Genomic DNA, 19,856 nt, shown 5'->3' on the forward strand with positions numbered 1-19,856 from the left:
AACTGAATACATCTTTGTTCCAAATATGATCCTGGTGATGGAGTGACCTTCATAGTTAATTATATCCTTGTATCTCCCAGGCTCTTGGGCTATATATCATGTGCGGCACACATGACTAATGTACTTTAGCTGGGCTGCTTCTATCATGCATCACATGTACGTTGCATCAAATTTCCTGGCAAAAATGTTATTTCAAGGTAATGTGTATAATAAAAATGTTCTCTTGGTGTCACAACAATATTATTTCTCCTCTGACAGTATTGTTAGAATATCTACATTGATTAATACTTACCTGCCAATTCAAAAAGGAACATATGTTGTGGGTAAAAATAGTCAAGCACACTTTATAAAATATAAAGACTAAAGTGACTTCTTGGTGGAATTCAACATAAAACATCACAAAATATGACTAGAGAAGCAGGAGCTGATCTCAAGATTATGATTTTTATTTCAATAATTTTAATAATAAAGTTTTCCTAGAAGGATATACTTTTTATTTTTTTAATGTAGTAAAATATACATAACACAAAATTTACCATGTTACCCATTTTTTAATGTTTATTTTTGAGAGCGAGAGAGAGAGAAAGAGAAAGTACAGGTGGGGGAGGGGCAGAGAGAGAAGGAGACACAGAATCTGAAGCAGGCTCCAGGCTCTGAGCCATCAGCACAGAGCCCTATGCGGGGCTAGAACTCACTAATCATGAGACCATGATCTGAGCCGAAGTCAGATCCTTAACCAACTGAGCTACCCAGGCGCCCCACCACGTTAACCATTTTTCAGTGTTCTCTTTGGCAGCATTAAGTATATTCACACTGCTGTGCAACCATTACCACCATCCATCTTCAGAACTTTTTCATCTTGCCAAACTGAAACTGCACACCCATTAAACACCAACTCACCATTTCCTCATCTCCCCAACCTTTGGCAACCACCATTTTACTTTTTGTCTCTATGAATTTGGCTACTCTAAGTACCTCATATGGAATTATATGGAATTATATGGAATTATAGAATATTGGTCCTTTTGTGAATGGATTACCTCACTTAGCATGTTTTCAAGGTTCATCCATATTGTAGCACATGTCAGAATTTCCTTCCTTTTTAAGGCTGAATAGTGTTCCATTATATGTATATACCACATTTATTTATAGAAGTATATATTCTGAAAAATTATTTTTGATGTTGGGCCGCCTGGGGGGCTGAGTCCCTTCAGTGTCCAACTCTTGGTTTTGGCTCAGGTCATGCTCTCACAGTTTCGGGAGTTTGAGCCTCACATCAGGCTTTGCACTGGCAGTGCGGAGACTGTTTGGGATTCTCTCTCTCCCTCTCTCTCTGCCCCCACCCCCACTTGTTCTGTCTCTGTCTCTCTCAAAATAAATAAATAAACAAGCTTAAAAAAATAAATAATTAAAAATTATTTTTGATGTTAAAACATTATGCACTATTATTGAAACTCTGCTTGTTATAATACATTGTGATAGCCTTTAATAAGAGCAACTATTATGAGCAAGTACCCATTATGTACCCATTTATCAAAATACACATTATCTATAATCTTCCTGACAACACTAAAAATGGGACACTACTCTGATTTTAAAGATGAATAAACTAAACACAGCGAATGTGAGTGAAATTTATCCAGTGACTCACAGAGCGTGCGGAAATGCTGGGATTTGAACCGGATGTGCTTAGCTCTGAAGCCCGGGCTCTCTGCCCTCCACCACCTGACTGCTTACGTTGTGATCAGGGTACATTACATTACGTGTGGTAGAACTGTGCTGGACAGGTGGACATACAGTTCAGCACTGACTCTGTCATCCACTAGCTGTGTGACCGTGGCCAAGTCATTTGGCCTCACTAAACTGCTTCATCTGCAGAAAGGGAATAACACCAGTAGTGACGGTAATGGCAGTAAGAGCTTACCTATATGTTTGAGCACTCCTGTTGTGCTAAATACTAAATTTGTCTTGTGTTAGCTCTTCAGTCCTCACGGAAACACTACAAGGTAGATTTTTTAATTCCCTTCCTTTTATTTACACATGAAGAAGCTGAAAGACACAGAGGTTAAGGCCCAAGGTCACACCTGAGCCAGTCTGGCTCCTAAACCTGCACTGTAACCACTGCTCATTGCTAGGAAGTTTGAGAATGGAGATAAAGCATACAAATTGCTCAACTCAGTGTGTGACACACAGAAACCACTCAAAAAATGTGAGTCGTTATTTTTATGGCCATGATTTACTTGCCATTTTTCTATATCTGGTTCTGAATGGCTGCACCTGCTTTTCCTCCTTTTCCCCCCTCTGCTTTGGAAATGTTCCAAAGGTGGGAGGGGGGATTGAGCATCCATCAGGAAATCACCTTCCTTCACTCTGGACCTATTCTAGGAAAAAGCACAATATGGCAAGGACTTCGACACAGTCAGTTCAGTACCAGGCCAAACATGCATTCTTATTACTTAGGCTGAATTCAAATGAGGTGGGAATATAGCCCTTGCATGCTATGCTGTTTGGCATAATATGAACCCTTGAATTTTAAAAGTCTAATTCTCTCCCATTTACCCTGAAGCTAAATCACCAATGTAAATGAGTTTCTGAGAAATTCACTGAAAATGTTGTGCTTCTTAAGAAAGTTGAAAGAGCAGAAAGATGACTAAAATAGGATATATGTCCTGCTAAAGTACACAAGTTATTCTTACTTTTAAAATCCTAGGTGCTTATTTACTTGGATTAAGGCTCCTAACTGATACTATTTATCAATGACTGAAAAACAATCATGGATTTTGATTTCTGTAATTATATTAAAATCTCATTTATCTCTTAATAAAGAAGAGTTGGAGCTAATATTTTCATATACCAAGTTTAAGGTTGTGCCTAATGCCTTAACACCACCCCCCACCCCATACCCTCAAGACCAGACTAGGCAGGCACATATACTTATTACCATTCAACACTTATTCACTGAGGAACCTATAGAGTCACTTGACTATGGAGAACACAGGATAATGTAACGCAAAAAGCTGACCCTGAATTAATTCATAATTTCGTTACAGCCATCAATATGTTTACAATTAAATAAGAATAAAAATTATCTTGGGGCACGTGGGTGGCTCAGTCCGTTAAGCATCTGACTCTTGATTTTGGCCCAGGTCATGATCCCAGGGTTGTGTGATCAAGCCCTGAGATGGGCTCCACCCTGGGCCTGGAGCCTGCTTCAGATTCTCTCTCTCTCTTCCTCTGCCCTGCTTATGCATGCACATACTTGCTCTCTCTCTCAAAAAAAAAAAAAAAAAAAAAAAAAGATAAATTATCAGAATTTGAAGGTGTTAACAATTTTATAAGTTCTATGGTTCTTATTTTTTACTTTTTAAATGTTTACTTTTTGAGAGAGAGAGAGAGAGAGAGTATGAGCAGGGGAGGGGCAGAGTGAGAGGGAGACACAGAATCTGAAGCAGGTTCCAGGTTCTAAGCTGTCAGTACAGACCTCAATGCAGACCTTGAACTCATGAACCGTGAGTGAGATCATGACCCGAGCGGAAGCTGGTTGCTTAACCGACAGAGCCATCCAGGAAGCCCAAGTTCTATAGTTTTTAGAGTTAAAGAAACTTTGTATGTAATTTAATACCAATTTTTAAAATTACATATTAGGTGTGAACTGGTACTATGCTTTATGTTGAGTATATAATAGTAAGTAAAATAACAATATTTTCTGTCAAGAAAGTAACTCTAGAAGTAAAGATAGGTTATTCAAGTCATGGGATAAATCAATACTTCCCATTCCTTCCTAAACCAACTGATGTCCATACACTTATCCATTTAATGATTAAGTTGTGTTTTCCAAGAATTAATTGTGTGCAACAGCAAACCTAATTCAGTTGTACTTCTTATTGTAATTACATTAATTTAATTACACTTCTATAAACTGATGAAATATGAGAGTAAAAGAGTATGTGTGTTTCCATGAAAACTGCTCTGAGGCTTTGAAATGATTTGATAAAGTCAGGTTGCCAAAATATTTCTGCTATAATTAGGAGTTGAATGTGACAACTGTAAAAGATTTAAGAGAAAATTATTCTAGAAAGATTGTGCAAACAAATCACTTCGTAATTTAAAATATCAATCAATATTTTAAAACTGGCATACAGATATAATTACAATAAACTGTGACCTGTGCTGGACGTAGCACAGCCTAGAGGTCAGGCCTGGGAAGAAGTGACAGAAATGAAATCTGAAAGAGTAGCACTAGTCAAGAAGAAGGGCTAGTGTCCTGAGCAAAGGGAGTAGCATGTACAAAGGCTTGGCAGCAAAAGAAGATTAGAAAAAAAACTCAGCAAGGGGTGCCTGGGTGGCTCAGCCAGTTAAGTGTCTGACTTCAGCTTGGTGCTGACAGCTCAGAGCCTGGAGCCTGCTTTGGATTCTGTCTCCCTCTCTCTCTCTGCCCCTCCCCCGCTCATGCATGCTCTCTCTCAGAAAGAAATAAACATTAAAGAAAAAAATTTTTTAAAAGAAAAAAGAAAAAAAGCTTAGTGTGACTGAGGGCAAACGTCAGAGAATGTGGTAAGGATGTGATAATGGATGAGTCTAGAGAAATTATCAGGAGACCGATCTTGAAGGCCTACGTAAGGAATTTGGAGCTTTGTTGTTGTTGTTGTTGTTGCTGTTGCTGCTTTTAAAGTTTATTTACTTTAAGAGGGGGGGGAGAGAGAGAGAGAGAGAAAGAGAGAGAGAGAGAGAGAGAAAGAGAACTCATGCAGGGGAGGGTCAGAGAGAGAGGGAGAGACAGAATCCCGAGCAGACTCTGCACTATCAGCATGGAGCCTGATATGGGGCTTGATCCCACGAACCATGAAATCATGACCTGAACCAAAATCAAGAGTCAGACACTTAATCGACTCAGCCACCCAGAAGCCTGGTTGTTGTTTTTAAGTAGACCTCATACCCCGTGTGGGGCCCAACATGAGGCTTGAACTCACGACCATGAGATCAAGAACTGAGCTGAGATCAAGAGTCAGGTGCTTAACCAACTGAACCACCCAGGTGCCACAGGAATCTGGAGTTTTAAAAACTCCTAATTCTAAGATTCTCTGCAAGATCATTTTGGCCTCAGTAGTACCAGATTTCAAGGAAGAGGGTGGTGAGCAAGCCTGAAGGTAGGGAGACGGTGAGCTACCCATGAATCTAGCCAGTCTAGTTGTAAGGGGAGAGACTGGGGCAGTTATGTTTAGTCTGGTTACCAAGAAGATAGAATTTAACAGACCAAGAGAAATTTCTGAGGTAAACTGGGTGAGCAATCAGTGTATGGGGGAAAGGAGAAGAAATGTCAAAGCTCACTTTCAGATTTCTGACCGAGAACAGGGAATGATGCCATTTAAAGAAATAGGGAATAATGAGGGGGAAAGCAGGTACAGGAGATAAGGTGATAAAGTCTATCCAGTCCTATTTCATTATATAGAAAAGGAAACTAATTTCTAAAGAAGAAAGTCTTTTACCTTAAGTAACAGAGTCATAAATTGAGTTCAGAGCTTCTGACCATCACCCCCTCCCTCCCTCCACCTGTCCAGCCCCTTCTCTACCCATCCAGTGTAAACACCACTCATAATTCTATCTAGGGTTTTATTCCAGACATATCATTACCAACCCCCCACATATGATTATGAATGTTCTTTCATCCCTCTCCAAACCATATTTCATGTCTGCCCCCATAAACCAAAAAAACCTTGGCTTAGCATTGCATTGAACCCTACTGACTTAAGTTTCACACAGTAAAATCTTTTATCAGTTTCAATGGAAATCTGACCCACAGGAAGATGAATGGAGCAGGTCTTCTGTGAAATAGGTTGAAAATAATTGCATGTCACACAGGTTTTGGAGAAAAGCCAGTGAAGTATTCAGCGAAAATGTGAAAGAGCAGACCCTCCACTGCTCTGAATTTGAAAGCTCAAACATTGGGGCAGGGAAATATTTTATTCTCATTCTAAGGGCATGTGATTTATTTTCTCTGACTGCTAATTGCTGCAGAAAGTAAAGGAGTGGGTTTCAAAAAGAAATTACAACAAAGCTTACCTAGCTTGAAAAATACTTAAGTAGCATTGGTTTGAATTTACAGGCTCCTACAGTGAGCAGCATAGTACAGCCAAAACAATTAGGAGCTAAATAAATGGGGGCTTTCTGGGAATGTCTTTATTTAAAGTCTTTAGCAGGAGAAGATTAGTGAAAGAGGACAGGTTTTAAGCCCTGAATAGAAAGGGAACTTTACTTAGTAAAGTCTTCACTGTATTCAATTTTTCTGTTGTAATTGTTCTATTGTGAAAAATGTAAAATTTTGGCTGGATGAGAAAAACTGGTTTTACCCATCTGTTTGTTCATTCAACAAATATTTACTGAGTGCTCATCGTGTAAGGCATTATTCTAGATCAGTAGTTCTCAACCAGCAATGCTGATAAAATTTTGAACAATACTCAGAAACTTCAAGAGACTCTTAATTTCTACCTGCATGTTCAACTACAATTTGCAAAAAAAAAAAAATAATGTTTATTTTTGAGAGAGAGAGAGCGACAGAGTATGGGCAGGGGGAGTGGCAGAGAGAGAGTGGGACGCAGAATTTGAAACAGACTCCAGGCTCTGAGCTGGCATCACAGAGCCCGAGGCAGGGCTTGAACTCACAAACTGTGAGATCATGACCTGAGCCAAAGTAGGATGCTTAACTGACTGAGCCACCCAGGCTCCCAGTTCATCTACATTCCTGAAGTAAACAGTGGCCAACAAGCAGATCCAGTGGCTGTATTATTTTATTATTTTTAACAAAATGTTCCATGTGGAAGGAAGTTAGAAAGATGCACAACTGCAATGAATAAAGTGTATACTCCATAGATTCACTAGAATATTCCACTCTAAGAATAAAAATCTGATAATTTGTATTATTTAGTTTTTGAAAACTCCTCATCATCACTAACAATGGGGCACACAGCAGGATGAGGATGTTTGATGAAAAACTGGGTTGGAATGTCAAACCATATTGCTCCTCTGGCTTAATTGTCCTTAGTGCTTTGCCATGTTCTATAGCAGTGGTATCCAAAGAGGTACAGATAGCCCAGGAGTTCTTTAAGACAATCCATTTGACATAATGCACCTATGTGCCTAGTACGCATGCTTAATTGGTGTTAGTACCTTCTTTTTCATTTATGAACCTTCAGACAGGGAGACCAGTTTTAGTCCCTGTTCCATGTTGTAGGACATATTTAATCCCTTTGTCTGGAATGCCCACTACCCCCTTGCCCTTAAATAATCTAAATTGGATTTCAAGATTCAGATTTCAATGTCTCTACTCTTGTTGTATGCTTAAACTCTTTTCCATCACAATTCTTTTTTTAATGAATATTTATATATATATGTATATATATATATAAACACACTTTTTTAATGTTTATTTTTTTTATTATTTAAAAAAAATGTTTATTTATTTAGTTTGAGAGAGAGACATAGACCATGAGCAGGGGAGGGGCAGAGAGGGAGGGAGACACAGAATCTGAAGCAGGCTCCAGGCTCTGAGCTGTCAGCACAGAGCCTGACGCGGAGCTTGAACTCACGAACAGCAAGATCATGACCTGAGCCGAAGTCAGATGCTTAACTGACTGAGCCACCCAGGCACCCCATTTTAATGTTTATTTTCAAGAGAGAGAGAGAGAGAGAGAGAGAGAGAGAGCATGAGTGGGGGAGGAGCAGAGAGAGAAGGGGACAGAGGATCTAAAGCGGGCTCCATGCTGACAGCGGAGAGACCTTTGAGGGGCTTGAACTCACAAACCGTGAGATCATGACCAGAGCCAAAGTTGGATGCTCAAATGACTGAGCCACCCAGGTGCCCCTTTCCCATCACAATTCTTATATTGCTTTCTTATATCTCTAATATAAGAATAACCACTTGATAAGAGGTGGATGCTGTGATGAGCTGATCAGTTCCCCTTCAGGAACAAAAGACTTACTGCCCCAGCTGCAGGGAGTGCCACCTACAGACAGGCCTTCTTCAGGAACCTCCCCATCATACCTCCTTCCCAGGATGGCCCCAAGCCAGTAACTTGAAGGGCAATGTAAGGGTCCTTCATCCCACTGGCAACAACTCTAAAGGATCATCTTATCTTTAGGACTTGCCTTTAGAGTTGGCTAAGGCTTCCGTTGAGACCAGATCACAGCACAACTTGTTCTCTCTCAGTTCTGTGCCTTTCCCTTCTCTTCCACAGGTGGTGGTCACAAGCACATAATAAGCTCCTGCACCCTAATCTCCATCTCAGAACCTGCAACCCAGAAACCCAACCTGCAGGCACACCTCAGGCACGTACCACATTGCTGCAATTATTGGTTCATTGCCTGTCACTCAGTGGACTGGGTTTGTTTCTGATGTATTTTTATATTCTCAGGATCTAGGCAGCATCTGGCACATATGAACACCTAGAAATGCTTGCGAAATAAATTCATTAAAACTGAGATCTCCTTTTTCTTTGGCCAAGAAATTATTTCTTTTCTTGTTTAATTAGATTTACTTATTTATATTCTCTCTCCCTTTATAGTAAAAGAATTAGGGCAGTTTAAGCCAAAAGTTAACTGCAATTAAGTAATGGGGAAATAGGAATGACAGAATTATAAAGACAAGTATGTCAATGATACGCATCAATATACTTGTAATTAGTCATTTAATAACTTTTAGTCACTGAGCTGAGCATCTACTATATATCAGGCACTGCTTGAGTGTTAAAATAAGACTAAATCTCTATCCCCAAGGAGAACTACATTCATATGGAAAAGAGAGGTGAAAATGGAACAGTGTAGTTTTAGAGAGCAGTAGGTAAGTAATACAAAGGCTGCAGAAGGGCCTGAACACCTGAAAATATGCTACTTTGGCATATTGATTATTTAAGCTAAAGGCAATTGAGAACTGCCTTTAGGCAAAGTATAAATTTCTTGTGAGAAAGATGCCCTTCCAGCATCAGGATGAGAACGTTCTTTTTTTTTTTTTTAAGATTTATTTATTTTTTTTTTTAATTTTTTTTTCAACATTTATTTATTTTTGGGACAGAGAGAGACAGAGCATGAACGGGGGAGGGTCAGAGAGAGAGGGAGACACAGAATGGGAAACAGGCTCCAGGCTCTGAGCCATCAGCACAGAGCCCGACGCGGGGCTCGAACTCATGGACCGCGAGATCGTGACCTGGCTGAAGTCGGACGCTTAACCGACTGCGCCACCCAGGCGCCCCTAAGATTTATTTTTAAGTAATCTCTATACCCAATGATCAGGAGTCACATACTCTTCTGACTGAGCCAGCCAGGTGCTCCAGAAAGAGAACATTCTTATTACCAGAGATGGGGAGCTGACACCAATATGAGTCCATAGAGACCTCACTAAACCAATCCTTATGTTCTATGAGCTCCCCCCACGTATTTCCTGTTTACTTTCCCACAATTTCACACCCCTGGTCCAAGTCCTTTTTCCCTTTGTCTTGTCACATCTCCACAACTTATCACTCTTTGTTAAAATGGTATATAACCATGGGCCTAGTTGCTCATTTGGGATTTTCACTCCTTTCTGTGAAGCCCTCCATGCCATGTAAAAATATTAACATCAAATAAAATGTATATTATTTTTTCCTGTTGGTCTGTCTTTAGTGAGTTCAACTCACTGGTTCCAGCCACAGAAGCTAGGAGAAAAAAGGAAATATCTTTCCTTCCCTATACCTCTTGAGGTAGGATGGTCAGAGAAGGACTCTCCCAGGTGAGCAAAGGCCTCAATGAGGAGAATCCATCCCAGCTGAGATTTGAGGGAAGAAATGCTTAGGCAAGGAAAACAGCTACTCTAAAGGCCAAACATTCAGTACAAATTGGACTCTAAGCCTCAGGAAGCTAAATGCAGTAAATTGCTTGTTTTTACCTGGGAAGGAGACATGTTTTAATTCTTAAGAAGAGCCAAAGCGTTTCCTTGAATAAAACTGGATGGCACTGAGAGAGGTAAACAATGTCTTCATCAACTATTTCACAACAAAGAAAGAAGCAGAAATCTGTGACAGCTTTTTGTAGTGACATGGGAGACCTATCATTAAGAAGCATTCTGGAAAGACAATTCTGTAAGGGGCTGCAATGACTCAAAGTTCTTAGAGCAGTTGCTTGATGACATGACCTTTAAGTTCTCCTCTTTGAGTCAGGACTGGATGTCAGACAGTCAAGATTGCATTCTCTATCGAGGGGCTCAGCACAGGTATCCTAGAGTGTTCATTTATTCTCCGATTCATTAATCAGCAAAGAAATTGTTCAGAACAACCTAGGACAAAGGCTTTTAATCACAACACTATCTTCCTGCTGCATTTAAGACTCCCAATTTAGGCTGACTTCATAGAATTTTATGGAAATATCACCTACCAGATGATGAGCTGCTTGTTCCCAGTAACTAATTCCACTCTTTTTCACTTGCACATGCACACACCTCCACTCCTCCTACCCATCCCATCCCTGTGGCTGTAGACAAGGGTTCTCGGTGTTTTGGTTGTATATTAGTTTTGGAGATGCAAATAAACAAATGACGAGGGCCTAAAGTTAAAGAAATAATGTCAAGATAATCAAGGAAGTGGGAAATGGAGATCATCAAGCTATTACTACATGACAGGTTTGCTTAACCTAACTTTGTAATTCTGTTTCCTGACAATTAAACAAAAAGAGCATTTATTATACAGCAACACTCCTGCAGGGGAGTGTCACAATCATTCCCCAAAAAGGATATGTATTCCAAAGTGAAACATTTAGTAGCCTTCATCATTGTAGCAGAGGAATGTTACCCCATTACAAAACATGTACCACAACCCTCAAATTGCTTTGACTTCTCGTTACTAATAAACCACCCAGATGAATACCTACTATGTCAAGGAACTAGATGCATCCTATTTGCAAATATTTAAAGCATCTGAGTTCAAAGCCAAGCTCTACCACCTGAAAGAGTTTAGGACATGACATCTTAAAATATGTTGCATTGGTATATTAATGATTTTGAGCCAAATGCACCTGATAAACAGCAGATGCAGGGAGAGGCTTTCTATGCGCTCTATTTGCCTAAAGACAGATCCTCCAAAAGGAACTCAACTGTCATAAATCTCCTCCTCAGGAGTTTCTTTTTCTTTTCAAGTTTATCTATTTATATTGAGAGGGGGAGGGGCAGAGACAGAGGGAGAGAAAATCTGAATAAGGCTCTGCACTGTCAGCATGGAGCTCGATGTGGGGCTTGAACTCACGAACTGTGAGTTCATGACCTAAGCTGAAGTTGGACACTCAGCCAGCTGAGCCACCCAGGTGCCCCTCTAAGGAGTTTCATCAATTGGGGAACATTGACTCTTATCATAGGAGAGAAAACAAGATGTTGACACCACACCCAGGCAAACTGTCACAAACTGTTATGTCCCCATCTATTCTTCTCAAGACCCATTCATCTTTCATAAACGACTTACTCTCCCCTAAGTGGCCTACATTTCCTTTTCCCTTCCCTATTATGATGTTATCTAAGCTCTCAAATCTCCCCATTGTGGGAACATGCATTTTTTTTCCTATGATGCTACCCAGCAGGTAATATTAAAAATTAGTACACTTGTATACCTTTTCTCCTGTTAATCTGCCTGTTGTCAGTTTATTTCATAGGTCCAGCTATTGAACCCAGGAGAGTAAAGTCTTTCCTCCCCTACACACTTATTTTTTCAACTATGAAACCAGAACTGAAAAGGTGTTGGGATTAAATAATAATGTGTGAAAGTCCCTGGGCCAGCGTGGTTGCTAGCAGATGACAGTCACTCAGTCTGTACCTTTCCTTCTCTCACTTTTCACACCTAGTACAGAATAAGGGCCACATCCCAAACATAGCTTACAACCAAAAACCACTTATAAGCAGTGGTGTGCAAATAGAGGCCAACATATCACGTCTATACATTTAACACTTGTGAGTCAAGCTGGCAAACTGTTAAATACAGTGTTATGTCTTTCTATATTGATAAATATACCTTCATAATAACCTGAAAGGCCAAGTTCAAATTTAGATTTTTCAGCTCCCTCAGAGGCAGGAGGTCTGGTCATGATCTCACAGTTCGTCAGTTCAAGCCCCGTGTCAGGCTCTGTGCTGACAGCTCAGAACCTGGAGCCTGCTTCACATTCTGTGTCTCCTTCTCTCTCTGCCCTGCCCCACTTGCACACACTCTCTCTCTCTCAAAAATAAAAATAAACATTAAAAAAAATTTAAAAAGAAAGTTATATCTACAGTCCCATAAGTAGAACACAGGAATACTTTTTCTTATCACAATGTGATTTTGGTAGAATAGCTCAAACTTTCTTGATTTCTGGAACTCACCCTTTGCTTAATTCAAATTACTTCCAAAAACCATAAAATACCTTTACTAAAAAGGAAGGAAAGTAAAATATCATGCTTCTTTTTGGTTTCTATGCATGTGATGAGACAGAAGTTACCTAGATTTACAGGTGCCTTGCCTTTTATAAAGATTTACCCTTCAAACTATGAAATACACCTTATTTATGTTGGTGTTACATTACTGATCCAAGTACTTCCCACTTCACTAACGGGTGTATGAAGGCAGGTAAAAAAGGACTTAATACTCAAAGAAAAGGAGGAACACAAAGGACTTGTCGCACTGAGATAGAAACGTGCACAGACAGCTGCACAATTGGTTTTATTCTACCCTTCACTAGGCCCAAAACAGAAATCACCAAATCTCCCAGGGTTAACTGCTCCTCCTTCTCACTTACAGATTGTCTGTATTCTTTTTTTTTTTATGTCTATTTATTTATTTATTTTGAGAGAGAGAGAGAGAGAGCGCGCGCACGTGTGAGCAGGGAAGGGGTAGAAAGAGAGGGAGAGAGAGATTCCCAAGCAGGTTCCATGCTCTGTGTGGAGCCTGATGTGGGGCTTAATCTCCTGACTGTGAGATCACAACCTGAGCTGAAATCAAGAATTGGTTGCTTAACCATATGAGCCACCCAGACGCCCAGATTGGTCTGTATTTTTAAAAATCACTACAAATTAAATGTTCCCATAATCTTACCACATCTAACTTATTATTTGAGCCATTTGTCCTCACACGACAATATATGTTATTCTGTATATCATTCATGTAGTAGGTTGGTTCATCGGCATGGTAAGAACACCTTAGGCTTTTATAAAAACAACCAAGCAATCTTTTCTTAATGAGAATGATATGATAGTCTTTGCAAAAATAAGAAAGCACCATGGACCTATAATGAATTAGAGATACAAATTTGACTTGTGTTATCAGCAACAGTGATGGCATTTTACTCATCCACTTTTACTTTTTCGCCTGATACTTGATAAGCAAGAATACACAGTGGCCAAAAAATTAACCAGAGTCTTAGGGTGGCCATATGGGATAAAAGTAACTGATCCACTGTCTTAGTCAGTTGGGGCTGCTATAACAAAAATACCATAGACTGGGTGGCTTAAACAACAAATATTTATTTCTCATAGTTCTGGAGGCTGGGAAGCCCAAGTTCAAGGCAGATCCAGTGCCTGCTAAGGGATCCCTTCCTAGCCGATAGATGGCTATCTTCTCAAACCCTCACACGGCAGAGAGCAGAGAGCAGGAGCAAGGTCTTTCATGCCTCTTTTTATAAGGTACTAATCTCATTCAGCAGGGTTTTACCCTCATGACCTGATTACCTCCCTCAAACCCCACCTCCAAATAACATCACGCGGGCTTCAATATGTGAATTTGGAGGGAACATAAACATTCATCCCGTATCACCCACACCGAGAGGAAATATACAAAGTCAGTCATATCAATCATGTAGGGTTTTCAGTAAAAGCTGCTGAGTGTTAATCAATAAACTTTTCATAAAAAGTCTTAATCGTTGCAGAGATATGTCTCAAGTATACATACACAACTATACATAATGATAGATTAGATAGATAATCCACATGCATACAGGAACACTTGTACATAACCAAAGGAGGCACATTTCAAAGGTGGAGTTCACACATATAATCATACACAAAATCACTTCCCAAAGAAAAGAGTTTTAAGAAATCAGCCAGTGAGTTTCCCCAGCTTTGATCCCTCTCTGTGGTTCTCAGTAAAATGGCAATGAGGAACTGAGCTAGCTTGGAAGCTGAGGTGACATAGCTCTTGTGATGAATGCAAGAGGAGGAATGAGTGGACTTAGGGTCTGCTGTGCTCTAAAAGGTAGGGTCAGGAAAGAAGTAGGCTTCTACTAAGAATTATTTGTTATATAGGCAATTCTGTACATTTTCATCCCTAATATATTTCTTTCTACTGAAGGATCATCTTTATTAATGGCAACATGTACCCGCACATTCGAAGATACAAGGGTTATTAATTCAGGCTCTGATGCCTTTCCTTACACTGATTCCCTACCTAGACCACATCATTCAAGTCATCCATTCTATTTGAAAGTTACTGAGGGCTTACAGTGTGCTGGGCATGATTCTAAGTGCAAAAGTGGAAGAGTTACCAAGACAGATAGGGTCTCCCTTATGGACTGGGGGATGAGACACAGGAGAGGAAATGAGTCAATAGTAGGCAAGAAACAAGGAAACAGACTACATAATTTCAGATAGAGATAAGTATGATGAGAAAGTTAAAACACTCTTCTCTCCCCATTCTGTTCTTTCTCCAGGTGCCCACCTTATCAGCTCTTAACAACAACATTTTCCAACAACCTCCCCTGCCCAAACCTGAATAGACAATTTCCTCCTTTTATGGACCCACCGATCCCACCTGTAGTCTGTCATGCTGCTTTATTGCATTTGTTTACCAGTCTTATCTTTCCCAATGAGACTTTAAGCCCCTTTGGAGTAAAGGTCATTTTTTTTTTCTTAATGGTTTTGTAGTTGTAATCCCTGGCACATGTTCTGTTTTGCTCACCACATAACATATTCAATACATGCCAATTAACTGAACAAATCTGTTGAAGGCATAAAGAAGCCATTAACAGTAGGCGAGCAAAAAACTATTGTAAAACCTGAGGCTTAATGACTATGTTGTTGTGATCACAACCTTCTACAAAAATTTTATGATACTCTCATTAGGACCATGTTCTACTGTTTAATCTAGTAGCTCTCACCCAGTGTACCATTTTTAAAAAAAAAAAAAAAAATTTTTTTAACGTTTTATTTATTTTTGAGACAGAGAGAGACAGAGCATGAACGGGGGAGGGGCAGAGAGAGAGGGAGACACAGAATCGGAAGCAGGCTCCAGGCTCTGAGCCATCAGCCCAGAGCCCGACGCGGGGCTCGAACTCACAGACCGTGAGATCGTGACCTGAGCTGAAGTCGGACGCTTAACCGACTGAGCCACCCAAGCGCCCCTCAGTGTACCATTTTTAAAGAAACTACAATTTAGGATTCTCACTGCTAAAGTGACGTCAGCCAGAAATTGAACTGAACGGGTTGGACTATCTAGTATGAGTTAAGAGGTTAGCCCACGGGCAACAAAGAAAGGCCTTAGGTTTCCCAAAACCCAGAGAGGATGCTCAAAGAGACAGAGCAGTGAACGGTATTACTCAACTAGCATCACAGCTGCTGAAGGACTCTGGCTAAATAATCCGAGGCCTCTTTCCAGTATTGAAAAGCACACTGTGACCTCACAATGGCTTTGGGCCATCCATCCAAGGGCTCTAACCAGCTCAGATCTTTATTCAGTGCCTCCTAGGGAACCACCAGTTCCAAAGTAGGCAGAGGGAAAATCTCTTGACATTGCGATAATAAAAAAATTCTAAAGTTCATTTAGGATCCATCTGCATGATAATAGGTATAATGCAGATCACAGTGTAAACCCAACAGAACTGTTTTGAATGTTAACGAGAAAATGTTTTCTATTGTTGCCAAAGCAGTTACAGAAGAATCACACTAAAAGCTCTAATAGGTATTACATAGCAGACTTGGATTTTATTAAAAGTTACATCTAAAAAATGTTGCTTATCAGGGGCCAGCCTATTTTTACAGCTCTGATGTTCTCCTCTACATTCCCTGATGATTTTTCTCCTACACAGACGATTCTAGGAACATGGGTTAACTTCTGGATCTTTTCTTCTACCTTCAAAAACAGGACCCGGGGCGCCTAGGTGGCTCAGTCGGTTAAGCTTCCAACTTCAGCTCAGGTCATGAACTCGCGGTCTGTGAGTTTGAGCCCTACGTTGGGCTCTGTGCTGACAGCTCAGAGCCTGGAGCCTACTTCAAATTCTGTGTCTCCCTCTCTCTCTGCCTCTCCCCTGCTCACACTCTGCCTCTCTGTGTCTCTCAAAAACAAATAAATGTTGAAAAAAAGAAAAGAAAACAGGATCCATCAGGGCACAGGGAAGTCACAAATCGAATGGAGGGGCTCCTGGGTGGCTCAGTCAGTTAAGCATCCAACTTTGGCTCAGGTCATGATATCACAGTTTGTGGGTTTGGGTCCCACGTTGGGCTCTGTGCTGACAGCTCGGAGCCTGGAGCCTGCTTCAGATTCTGTGTCTCCCTCTCTCTCTGCCTCTCCCCCTGCTTGCACTATGTCTCTGTCTCTCAAGAATAAGTAAATGTTAAAAAAACAAAAACAAAAAACAAGTCTTCAACTCAAGAAGACTAAAAAACAAACAAACAAACAAACAAACAAACAAAAACAACACCAATCCAATGGAGTGTATAAGAAGCCTGAGGTCTTCTGCAAAGTAACCAGCAAACATTTGCTGTCTTCTGTGGTCGCAGAAGTTTTTTGGTATTTTTGTTTTTTTTTTTTAAACTAAGTTTAGGAAGTGAAGAGCAAAAAATATTTTCCATTTTTATTTTGCTAATGGAAAATCTGGACCAAAAAGATGCTGAATTAGTGAATCTCAGGCAGAATAAATATGTTATAAGAGATAAAGCCATAGGCTTTTACTGAATTTGTATATGTGGTCTCTTCATCAGAGGACAGAAAAGAGTTGAAATAGATTAGTAGATTTGTAAATTTGATTAATAAAGGGAAAGTCCTACCCTATCATTATTATTCCAATTATTCCTAAAATAAAAAATAACACCATTTACTGAGCACCTACCATGTGTCAGCCAATATGCCAGGCATTTTATGTTATTACCTGATTTCATTCTTTCAGCAATACTGTGGTAAGTCTCACTGTCCCACTTTCACAGATAGGGAAACTGAGGCTCAGAAATTTCAAGTAATTTGCTCAAAGTCTTATAGTTAGAAAGTTGGAAGAGCCAAGACTGCAAGACAAATGTATCTGACTTTAAAATTTGCACTTTCCAAAGTATCCATTGCTTTGAGTAAAGTGTCATTGCCTTTGAAAGTTTCAAAGATCAAATAATACCCTTCTTTCATTTTTAGAAAGGCCCTTTAAGGGTAAGACTTGACTCTGCATTTTAATCCTGAATGATCAGGGTTTTTTTTTTTAAAGCAATAACTTGTAGCAGGCAGCTTTAAAGATTTCATTTAAATTAATTTAGTTTAATTAATTTGTGTAACTAAGCCTGAGTACTTTTTTTTTTTTTTTTTTTTTTTCCGGAAAGAGACCTACTAATACAAGGGTATTCTCTTGGTCTTTCTAGCCACATCATAATTTTTCAGTCCAGAATGACAGCTTGTGGTAGGATTATTCGAGCTTGAACTCACAGTGTGCTCAAAGCAGGAGAGGCAGGGTCTGGGATCACATAACAGGTACTGCAGTGGATACTTAAAACATGGCACAATATCAACATCAAAATGAAGTTTACTAGAACAGGTGACCTTCAAGAGAAAGAGAGGAAAAAGGGTGGATGGAAAGGGATAGACATTCAGGGACTTAAACAGGATGTTTTATAATAACTGTGCCAAATTATCTTATGACTATCACAAAATAAACTGAAGTTATTTCCTCAAAAGTCATTCAATCTAAGCATGCTAAACATCTCTTACCATATTTGGATGCTATTCGATTCACTCTAAAGGAATGAACACCTATGTGATTTTCAGCAAATCCTATTATACCAACCCAGTGACTAACATTCCTCGTTTTTCACAGACATGATTGCAGTTTCATGCCCCTATTTAAGATAACCACAATCCCAGTTCAGTACAATTACTTAGATAGATCTCATGGTATGACATCCCACACCTATCTATTGAGAGAAACTATCTTTTGTTGGTTTCTAAATCATTTGCTTTCTAGTGCTTCCCACTTTTTAAATTGGCTGGAGGAGGGAGAAGGAAGGAAGAAAGACAGCAGGAAAAAATATTACTCTCACCAGAAAAAAAAATATATTAAGAATAATTCAGAATTGGCTCGTTAACGATTAAAGCACATGAAAAATTTTTCCTATAATTTATGAATGACATTTACTTTCATTTTCTTATTGTTTTTTTTTTGTTTCCTTATTTTCCTTATTTCCTTCCTTACAGAGAAGGTAATATTCGCTTTCCCCTTTGCCTTAAGTGATTTCCTTGCGAATGGAAGAGTAGGAGAAACCAGCTGGGAGTGCAGTAGTCTAGGTCAATTGATTTGTTGGTGGTTACCTTGTAGTTTCTGGTTGTATTCGGTCCTGTCAGACTGACTCCTCCTCAAGGTACCAGAGTGGTCCCCAGAAATACTGCTGTCAACCACTGTGTCTGTCTTCCTTCTCTCCAGCATATACAGCCTGGGCCTCAGGAAGGTCAGGTTCTTTTTCTTGGTGCCCATGTTTTCTTTCCCAGTGGCTTCTTTGGGATCCATCTGAGGCCAAGACAAGCTTTTGAGACTTGTAGGCAATGGCTGTTTGCTAAATTGCCTCAGGGCCGGGGTTGAAGGCACCAGAGTAAAGAGTTGAACAGCCCCCTTCTTACTAAAAGGCTTCCCTAAAAGCTGTGAAGGTTACCTGGCTGTGACTGCCACCTCTCCAGAGTCCCAGAGCCCCACCCCTATGAGGTCATTGGTTTTTATGCCTAGAATCCTACAGGGGAAGCTGCCACCTGTTACCAGAGAGACCTGCAGCACTGAGCTAGGCAAAGCAGGGACTGTGCTGTCACATGCTACCGGAGCAAACAAAAATCCCATTGTGTGTGGCGAGGCTGGGGGTTGGTTGGGGGAAACGGGAGAACAGGGTGGGGTAGGGCAGAAGGGAAGCACACACACGAGAGTAACCTGTAGCTTGTGGGTTTAATGTGTGCCTGTGGGTGTGTACAGGTGCACTGGGAGATTGCGCTGTGATCTGCTGCCTGGAGGCAGACGTGGGCTTGCGTGTGACTTTTAGCTAGAGTCACCCACATGTGACCCACAGAGTTAGTGTGGTGCTATTAGAATTTTTTTAAACCTTTATTGTTTCTTTTTGTTAATGTTTTTTTTCTGAGAGAGAGACAGAGAGAGAAAGAGAGAGAGAGAGAGATAGAGAGTGCAGGGGAGGAGCAGAGAGAGAAGGGGACACAGAATCCAAAGCAGGCTCCGGGCTTCAAGCTGTCAGCACAGAGCCTGATGCGGGGCTCAAACCCATGAACCACAAGATCATGACCTGACCCGAAGTGGAACTCCTTTAACTGACTGAGCCACCCAGTCTCCCCGGTGCTATTAGAATTTACATGTGCATCACAACAGTGGGGACAGAATCACTTTTAGGGATTACCGTGGGCACTCAAAAGTCATACTTCCGCCTTTACAAATATTCACAAACTGTTTACTAAAAACATATTTGCCAAACCCTGATCCACATTCTTGAGGAAAGGAGCATTCTCATTTGAGAGGCATCTGGCAGCAGGCACAAGACGAGGAGGAAATGTCCATAGAAGCCTGGAGACTTTTGAGGTCTCTCTTCCACACATTGCCCTGCATTAAATTAACCCTTTCATGGTCCCAACCCTGCTCTTGGTTCTGGT

At 40.3% G+C, this 19,856-nt stretch overlaps 1 protein-coding gene across 1 annotated transcript in view; it reads right to left on the minus strand.

The window, feature by feature from the left end:
* Positions 1–18,873, minus strand: part of ARHGEF38 (Rho guanine nucleotide exchange factor 38) — a 133,047-nt gene extending 114,174 nt beyond the window's left edge. Inside the window, exon 1 of the mRNA XM_032592926.1 lies at positions 18,528–18,873. Within this exon, the coding sequence (XP_032448817.1) occupies positions 18,528–18,723 (196 nt within the window). The 5' untranslated portion in view covers positions 18,724–18,873. The remainder of the gene's footprint in view (positions 1–18,527) is intronic.
* Positions 18,874–19,856: the final 983 nt, after the last annotated feature.

The sequence above is a fragment of the Lynx canadensis genome, chromosome B1, assembly GCF_007474595.2.
Source record: "Lynx canadensis isolate LIC74 chromosome B1, mLynCan4.pri.v2, whole genome shotgun sequence".
Lineage (NCBI taxonomy): Eukaryota > Metazoa > Chordata > Mammalia > Carnivora > Felidae > Lynx > Lynx canadensis.